This window comes from Cimex lectularius, unplaced genomic scaffold (genome assembly GCF_000648675.2).
Source record: "Cimex lectularius strain Harlan isolate CLEC.00 unplaced genomic scaffold, Clec_2.1 scaffold1, whole genome shotgun sequence".
Classification (NCBI taxonomy): Eukaryota; Metazoa; Arthropoda; class Insecta; order Hemiptera; family Cimicidae; genus Cimex; species Cimex lectularius.
In genome coordinates this window covers 2,126,210-2,135,618 of record NW_019392813.1, presented here as the reverse complement: position 1 = coordinate 2,135,618, position 9,409 = coordinate 2,126,210, and the positions used below count along the sequence as shown (strand labels likewise).

Below are 9,409 nucleotides of genomic sequence, written 5' to 3'. Positions count from 1 at the left end.
GATACGCCGCTGCTCTACCACTTGAGCTATCGTGACCTCGATCCACTCGGACACTAACTTCCCATCTCAACCCCACCTTTTGAATTTTCCCTCCTTTTTGCCATTTTTCAATTTAGATGTAATATTCAGGATATGTGCTGAGCCTTTTGTATCTCCCGTTCTGTATTTATAGCACAGACCTAGTTCATCCAAAAATTTGATTAGTAGACTCAGGTTCAATGGTTGAATTTCTTCTATGATTACAATTACAACAAAATTACATACATAGTACATGATTACAACAAAATGCATCAAAGGAAGCAGGAAAAAACTGCGAATCCTAACCGGATTTTTAACAGGACATTGCTGACTAAATGGGCATTTGAAGAAGACTGGTATAATCGGACCTGGCATGTGCTGATTCTGCAAAAAAGCAGATGAGACACCAACTGCCCTAAAAACAAATTGTGTTACTACAATTTTCCGTAGGTTTTGGGATGTACAACGTAACCGTTGAAGAAATTCAACCCTTAAACCGGGCCTACATTTTTTGATGAAGGGAACTAGGTGTGCTATAGGTACTGAACGGTGGTATAACAGCTCTACAAGGATGTAGTGTATAACACACTTCGTACATCTATAGAAATCACACAAATTATTAGGGCTGAAAACAACCAATGCCTTTGGTTTCAAGGAAAGAAGAGATACAAAAAAGTTTGTTAAAATATAAAAGTTCGATAGAGTTATAAATTATCAATCATTAAGTGCAGTAGTGGGGGAAAGTTGTTACAGATTACATCCCAAAATGTTTCCTACTGCGGATAAGTGTATCACCATAGTTCGTTCGTAGGTGGAGGTGCCTCCTCTGCTTCTTTGCCAAATCTCCAATCACCAAGTTGAATTATACTCATCTTCCTCAAATATTCATTTAGTCTGCAGTGCACTGTTGAGATCCTGTTAGGATTTGAAGTTTTTTCCCGCTTTTGATGCCTTCTGTTGATTATTTCCTTCATGATCACTAGAAGGTTCTTGTATTGCCTGTATCCAATTAGTAAATTCCACTGTTTTCTCATTTTCAACCTGCCTTTTTGACTAAGATATTGGTTGATAGTGTGAACCCCTATGCAAATGAAGGATTCATGACTGTCAGCAGTATAGCAGACCATTTCCTAGCAAGGGCATCCACTTTCTGATTTCCTTTTACTTCTACATGTCCTGAAACCCAGCAGAGAGCAACTTTATTTTGCCTTTTTTTGTACCTGATAAATTTAATTTAGTTTTGCAAATCAGCGCCTTCTTGGAGTTAATATGGTACCTGACTATCTGATATGATAGCTAGGTTCTTATTTTTATACTCTTTGTTCAAGTTGAACTGAGGATATCTCTCAATTGAAGGATATTGGTGTACATACCCGCGGGTTTTGAGTATTTGGTTCTAGGGTCTTCTTGTGTTCTAGAACCATCAGTGTACCAGCAGACGGTGCCATTCTCAATGAAACTACTTTATTTGGTTATTTTTTTCTCAATAATTTCTCTTAGTGCGATATTGGTTTCATACAAGAATTGACAGCTTGCAACACAGTAACTTGTAATTTTAGTTTGAGAAAATTTTGATCTTGGGTCACGATGTCTTATAGCAATTCAGACCAAGCATAGATGGTTTTCCCAGAGCACTATTTTCTACGGTAAAAGAACATAACTGATCTGTCATTAAAAATTATAATTCCACATCAGTCTGTTGGTGTCTTAAAAGGGATTCCAATGATTCAAAAAATTGCTGATGAGATGAAAGTCAAGCATTTGATGGATACTTAATACTTGAAATCCAGATAGCGAATAAAACTTCTGTAGAAAAATTTAATAGTAGAAATATTTTTCAAAAAGTGAATTGCCGTACTCACCCCATCACAAATCATTTCTATGAGTGTACCAATACTGACAGAAAGATATATTGTAAATTAAAATAAAAGAGTGATCCAAACCCTGTTGTTTGTCAATATGTACAGTATAAGATGGGTTTGTTATATATTATTATAGCTATAGCTATAGTACAGCTATCAAATTCTAACAGTGTAGGATTTGACAAGAGTCAAATAGAGAGGTAGTACGTAAAACAATATCTCAATGATTAAAACCGAAAATTTTTAATATTTTTCAAAAACGTTAGATTTTTATGTGCAAAATTTATGTTCTAAAAGTTACTCACGTTTCAAAAGAGGTGTAATCGATATGAAACGACATTCCAACGCTGTTTAAAAAAGATCCTGTAATTGTCTTTTCTTTCTCCTCGAGCATGTCATTGTCAAGTTTGATCTGACACAATTTATGCCAAAAAGTCGGCTCGACTACGGAGTAAAAATTTAAAAATTTTAAATTCGAATCCTCCATGCTGAGAGTGTTTTGAGCCAGCAGAAAATTCAGCAAAGTGTAATGATTGCATAAATTAAACAGAATTGTTTTTTTAACTAGCAATTTAAACTATTATCATTGCATTAATAAACAATTTAAATAAAAATTCAACAGGTCGTACAAAAGTAGAAACGTTGTGTTATTGTTTACTGATAAAACAAATTGATAACATAAAAGTTAAACGTAGTACAGCTGATAGCATTACTTTCAAATTTGAGCGTTATAACCATCAAGAACCATCAATACTGATATGACGACACTATTGAAATTTTGGGTCCAACAATTATTTAATCTCATTAGTATTTAATAAACTAATTAACCGAGGATTCCATAAAAATATGTTAGATAGGTAGATTTTTCAAAATAAAGGTACTATCAGATAGTCAGATAGCTCTAAAGTCTATATCATAAGCCTACAGTTTAAACTTAAAATTTGTATAGAACTTAACCTAAAAAAACTGGGATTTTTTGTGTTATATTTTAAATTATTGTTGATTAAAAAGTCAGCTTTACAGAAGGACGATCTAGATAGTGGTGAAGGCGCTAGCATCGTTCACTTTATCCAATCTAGTACCTGTTACCTACCCATGTACCTATAGTATTGGGTTATGTTTGCATTGTGAAGGTTTTGCTTCTCATTTTTCAGTCTATTATTTATCCCTCCTCGTATTTAAACGTCGCAGATGTTTTTGATTCTGTGAAAGTTAACCCTAGCCCACTGTATTTATTTTCGTGAATTAGGAAAAAAGAAGGCCTGCAAGGGTTCAACCAAACATCGAGTATCACCTCTATTTCGGTACAAATTGAAGCTAAAAATGGCTATCAAAATGTTCGAAATCCACAGGAAAGTGTTACTGGCCGCTGTGTCCAGTTCACTTGTGGAAGCTGGCTTCGACGCAGCAGAACAGACAGCGTTGGAAACTTTGACCGAAATGTTACAAAGTAGTGAGTATGACATTTTCTCTTAGTCAGTCTTTTTTGGCTGGGAAATTTACATCCCACGTGGTATCTCAAATGTTTAGAATTGTGTCTAACGTTGTAACTTTAAAGCTTAATTGTGCCATTTCAGCTTTTAAAAGTCAGCTGGTAGAATTTTAGAAAGGTTTGCACATGATCTATGAATAAGCAGTCGATACATTGTTCAGGGATTGTTTGGTATGCATCATGATGATGGGTGATGGAACAGTCAACCTTGATTTGAAAACCTTTAAAGTCACAGAACAGGCAAAGGTGACTTTCAGACGATATTGATATTTCATTTCGAGGTTTACAAGGAACATGTTGGTCTCTCTGTTTGATTATATAACATAAATAATCATGAAGCCCACACGCATCTGAAAAGAACAAAAACAATTGTATATGGGCTGACCAAAATAACTGGAAATGAGCAAACTAGATTGACATGATCATTCTGGGCTGATAGTTTTAGAGGTCTTGGGATGTTACAAATATAATAAAAGTAATGTTCAGTTGGATTGTCCTAATGACAGAGTCTGTGAAAATGTTAGTCAAAGGATAACCATAGAAACGACAGAACTACTAAACCTAGGTCTAGAATGATAGTAGGACTCTGACTCTAGAGGCATATGCCTAGATTTTCAGAACACAACAAGAAATAAGCCTAAAAAAACCACCAAAATGTTGGATATTTCTGACAAAAGAATAGCCAACTACTCGGACAGCCAGGGGGCACTAAAGCCACTATATCATCTGTTGTAAAGCCCAGGGTATCAAGGTATCAGACATTAGGGACAACAACAAAATCACCATTGTTTTGGTGTCAGGGCATACATATCAGAGGTGCAATGTGGAGGCTGATAAATTGGTCAGTTCAGTAAGGAAACCTATCATCCCTGAGCCCTTTTGCAGCATATCAAACTGGACAAAAAATATAAATCAATCAGAAAATGGGTTTAAAAGTCCTAGGAATGATTTTTTTTTAAATATATATAATGGGGGTATTTCACCTACAAGTTTATATGAACCCTCGGGGTGCCGATGTCTTTGAAAAAAAACCATTTGTAAGTATGTCGGTTTGAATGCAGGGCCGCTGTATTCGAACCCAGGACCTTTACCTTACAGTGAGAGAGTGCCCTGTCAATGCCTAAACTGTTGCGGCCACCGATGTGATTGTTTTCCAGGCAGTGGTTAGGAAAAATTCATCGAAGGACCAGCGCATAAACTTGGCGTCGGCAATATAACCAAATCTAGGACATTTAAGACTAGAATAATAGTTGGCTTGCTGACTGGACACTACAGCCTCCTGAGGCGACATATTGACTCGGATCAGCAGAATCAAGTCTGTGCAGCTATTGCCAGAAAGAAGAAAAAACACATCCTCAGTAGGTGCAAAGGTTTATGCAAGCTTAGATTCCTACTCCTGGGAGTAGAAAAATCCAGGCATGAAGGATACACTTGGGATTCTTTAATAAAGTTTGGGATCTGGTAAAAAACTTTAACGAGAAGCTCTAGATAATAATAAAGATGCACAATAGACCGATGCTGATCAAAGTGGGTGAATTGTATTAGAATGATAATAGGACTACTGAGTACTGACTTGACACTGCAGATTCAAAGGCATGTGCATAAACTCCGAGCAGTAGAAACAAGCCTGTGTGTAGATTGCCGGGAAGAAAAAACGTCGGAACATGTCCTCTGTTGGTGCGAAGTTCTATACAGGCTCCTTGGGGAAAATTCCTGAAGGATGATGTGAGCACTTAAAGCTTTGGGATCTGTTAAAAAGCATTAAGCTTAACAAAGAGATTTGGATAATAATAAAGATTGTACAGTAGAACATTATTGGTCATAAAGAGGTTGATTTCTTTTAACCTTAACATTAACCTTCTTGATAAACATTGAGACATTCTCTTCTCTCATCAAATTAACGTTTTTTTTTGTTTTTTTTTTATATTTTTTTTTTAACAATGTAATTCAACAATTGTCTCATTTGACTGATCTGGCTTGTTGGGATTGGAGTGGCCAGCGTCTGACCTGTCATTCTGGAAACGAATTCTGGCAAGGCCCAAATTTTTATTTGAAAATTAAAAAAATAAAATAAAAAGATCTGACTCTTCATCCACAACACTTGAGTGGTTGGACGTTTCTCAAGACAGGAAGACTTATACTTTTCACTTATAGATTAATTTTGCAACAGGATACGGTAGTCTGACTGGAATATCCACGAAGTCACAGAAATGAAAAGCGACAATCATAACACAAACAATGTTGTCCTACACGAACATTATTTAAATAAAATTTGAAATTTGTTACCCCAATGAATACCGGTTGTGAATGCTAACCGGACTATCATATTTCGTCTTTTTTCTGTTTTATGTGTATTTGTATTTGTTATTTCCTACAAAATTTGACAAGGCCTTGAGGTACAGAGAGGCTGTCAATAGGATAATGAAAAGAGAGAGTGAGTAACCAGAGTTGGACCGATCATAACTTGGTAATTAATGGTCATGTAAGTAATGATTAATACGTGAGAAAGACAGGAAAAGAAAAGCAAAGAAAAAGACAGATGGTGATCACCAATGTAGTTTGCCAACCCCTTAAAACTTTTTTTTGTATGAAATTTGTACCTGCATCTAGAGATACAACAAACAATGATATATATTGTTATTTAACAAAATTTAACATTAGTAAAAAAAAAATTATATACATATACACATATACAAAAAAAAAAAAAAAAATGCTAGGGAAAATAAATTCTTAAAAATTGGCAGTATCCCTGAGAATGAAGGAAAACGTTTTTAAAGTGAAATCCTTTAATGGCGATTACTACTTTTTCAAAGATTAAATATAAATTTTATTTAATAAATAGTACTGCGAAAAATATTAAGCATGATTAAAAAATAATTTTGTTTTTACAGTTATCGTTGAAATAGGAAACAGCAGCAGAGTCAATCATGAGCTGGCCGGGCGCACAGAGCCTTTGTTCGCAGACGTCATCCTGTCACTCATCAACATGGGCATTAGATTAAGCGAACTCGAGAGTTATGCAAAAAGGCTAAACAAATCTTCGGTCCCAGCGCCGATTAAGACGGTCGAACCGAAAGAGCTGGATATCCTCCAAGCCGGTGTGAAACAAGAGCATCCGCCTCACGTCCCGTCACATTTACCGCCGTTTCCAGATCCACACGCATACATCAGAACTCCTGTAAATATGAACAGTATTAATTCATAATTTATTATCTTGACTTACCCTAATTCAACATCGGTGTTTGCGAATGTAGAAAATATCGAATGTTTTCCTTAATAAAATGAAATGTTTTTAAAAATTCAGTCTATTTTAATACAAAATTAAGCTCTTAGTTTTAATTTTAAAAATATTTTGAGATTTATAATTGAAGGTCAGATTTGTCTGGCGATATCAACCAGTAAATTAGGCCATTTAAACTAGGAACATTATTAATTTCCTGCTTACCCACTTTATATATATTCATAACAGCTAAAAACTTGTCATATAATATGTTGCACAGACTTTATTAAACTTTTTATTGCTGTTTCCTCCCCTATTAAAAAAAGGTAATTTCTCTTACTTTGCTCTGGCTGTAATCATACATTTTAATCAGTTTAATTTTTCATACTTTTTAATTTTTTTTCTGACTTCTGCATAAAAGCACGATAAGGTCATTTTTAAATATAAAATTTTTATTTTTGCCTTACATAACATGCCTCTTTAAAATAATATCGTATACAAGAAAGAAAATATTTATGCATTTTTTATCTTCTTTTTCTTCCTGCTTATTTATTTATTTATTTTTTTTATATTTTTTTTCTCTAAATGAGTAACTCCAGGCTGAAACATTACATAATGAGGTTTATTATAAATCCCTAAGTTACCAAGAAATAAAAATACAGGTATTGTCACAGTCATAGTAAAAATAAAACGCTCAAAAATAACTTTTAAATTAAATACGATAAAAAGGAAATTTTCTTGATTGAATTGACAGAAGATAATTTTTTTGTTGTGGAAAGTATTTTATTTTTAGCTTCATATAATTAAGACTAATTATTTGTATTTCAGACTCATAAACAGCCTGTAACTGAGTATGAAGCAATTAGGGAAAAGTCCGCTGTCCAGAAAAGAGATATCGAAAGAGCCCTGAATAAATTTGTTTCGAAAATCAGGGAAACTGACAGCTTGTTTTTGACACACGACAGCATGTTTCCACGTAAGTGTTTACTTCTTTTTTTTCCCCCCGCACACCGCTATCTAACAAACATATTTCAGTGATCGCCTGTAAACCTCAGTACTCCCCGTACCTAACAGCGCTCCTTCCAAAAGACCAAATTTTCGAATACAATGAGTACGATATGAACAACAGAAGCCCTCAAAGGAAAAAAGGGAAGGAGATAAAGGAAGAGGATGAAGAAGAAACATCGAAAATTGACAACGACCAAATCGACAACCCTTATCTCCGACCCGTCAAACTCCCTCCGCCTAAAATTAAAATAAAAGATCTCCTAACTCCACAATCTTGTTAAATGTAAATTAGCCTTAAGAGTGTGTTTTATGACATGCAATAACACAGTGATTTATTCTGTAATATTTTGTTAATAATAAATAAAATAAATATATTTATAATGTTGTGTAATAATTTATCTTTTAGATACATACAGGTAGGGAAAAAAAGCTGTGTCACGTTTTTTAAGTCAATATTAAAATATCTTTATAAGTAAACTTAAAATCATTAAAAAATGTACCAAATATAGTAGAAATGAAGTTTGTTGCTGTAGTGTTGTACCACAACCGAGGCCTAGCCTGAGGTCTACATTCTTTCCTATGCTCCATCCATGGGGGTGAGGTCTTGTTACCCAAGGTCATTTACAACCTTATCAGCAAGGCTATAAGACTTGTACTGGTCAATCAGTTGAACTCAGATACAGTTAGAAAAGGCAATGCAGTTCAAAATCAGCAGAGGTCTGAAGTCTGAGTAGATGTTATGCCCTCCTGAGGAGTTGCCAGCAGAAGAAAAGATCTACAACCCAACGCGACATTCCTCCACTATATGAAGACACTGAGCAAAATGCAAGTAAGCTGCAATTAAACCATTTTTGCCCCCTTACAATTGTTCTATTTCTTAGAGGGAGAGAGATCTTTGCTACAGTATATGATCCACAAAATGATCCGATAAATCCAGTGAGGTAGGAGCAATAGATTAGGTATAAGATGCTTGGAAGGATGGCAATAGATTAAATAAATCCTCCCTTAGAATAGGGGTAACCCGGAACAGAAATTAACAGCAGAACTACTTGAAATCCATTAGGATGTGTTTGAATTTTTAGTAATTCTTGACATTATAATTAAGGATTCTCCAAATTATATTTTAATGATTAGATTAGATTTGAGGAGTTGGCCTTATTACGACCTGTGCAATGTGACCAGTATTGGTCTATTGTCCTTATTAAGTCTTTTACCATATTCCAAAGCTGTTTCAAGTACCCCCATGTGTAAATTTCAGCTTTTACCCTCCCTGGAGTACGAATGTCATCTTGCAAAAGCTTTCGTTCCAACAGAGGACATATTCTGCTATTTCTACTTTTTCCTGGCAATGTAAGCACAGGCTTGTTTCTGCCATCCAAATCTATATATACAGAATCCAGTCCAATTAGCAGTCTAACTAATACTCTAGACCTAACACATCCTAGTAGTAGTTCTGCCGTGTTTCTGTGACAGTCCTTTAATGTCATTTTTCACATGCCTCTGTCTCCTGGGATGGATTTTTAATGAACGGAGGACTTATTTTTAAGTTTTAATTCATTGTCTGATAGATCTAAGTTTTTGCATTTGTTTTTTAATGTAATTTTTTTTAAATTGTAGTGGATACCAGGAACTGAAGCCCCCCCGAGCACTGCAGTTCTATAGCTTACTATACTCTTTGGCTCCATTTTTGGGCATTTGCAACATGTATGTGAACTGAGCCCTCGTTCTTCCATCAAAGAAACTCATTTTTAAAGGGCGTCGGGACCAAATTCAGGGCTACTGAGATCTGATCGCATCCCAGTCCTGTTA

The 9,409-nt window shown here is 35.0% G+C and overlaps 2 protein-coding genes across 2 annotated transcripts in view; one reads left to right on the top strand and one right to left on the bottom strand.

The window, feature by feature from the left end:
* Window positions 1-2,582, bottom strand: part of LOC106661442 (ubiquitin-like modifier-activating enzyme ATG7) — a gene marked incomplete at its 3' end in the record, with an annotated part of 20,689 nt that extends 18,107 nt beyond the window's left edge. The window contains 1 exon segment of the mRNA XM_024228327.1: window positions 2,186-2,582. Within this exon segment, the coding sequence (XP_024084095.1) occupies window positions 2,186-2,367 (182 nt within the window).
* A 371-nt stretch (window positions 2,583-2,953) lies between these two features.
* Window positions 2,954-7,985, top strand: LOC106662731 (transcription initiation factor TFIID subunit 8). The gene is made up of 4 exons (XM_014386978.2): window positions 2,954-3,333; window positions 6,264-6,550; window positions 7,421-7,568; window positions 7,628-7,985. Exons 1-4 carry the CDS (start codon window positions 3,204-3,206, stop codon window positions 7,879-7,881), a joined length of 819 nt encoding a protein of 272 aa, XP_014242464.1. The 5' UTR covers window positions 2,954-3,203; the 3' UTR covers window positions 7,882-7,985.
* The last annotated feature ends 1,424 nt before the right edge of the window (window positions 7,986-9,409 follow it).

Coding starts and splice junctions, on each gene's coding strand:
- LOC106662731 (XM_014386978.2), top strand. CDS start 3,204: ATGGCTATCAAAATGTTCGAAATCCACAGGAAAGTGTTACTGGCCGCT. Junction 6,551..7,420: donor ACGCATACATCAGAACTCCT/GTAAATATGAAC, acceptor TTTGTATTTCAG/ACTCATAAACAGCCTGTAAC. Junction 7,569..7,627: donor ACACGACAGCATGTTTCCAC/GTAAGTGTTTAC, acceptor AACATATTTCAG/TGATCGCCTGTAAACCTCAG.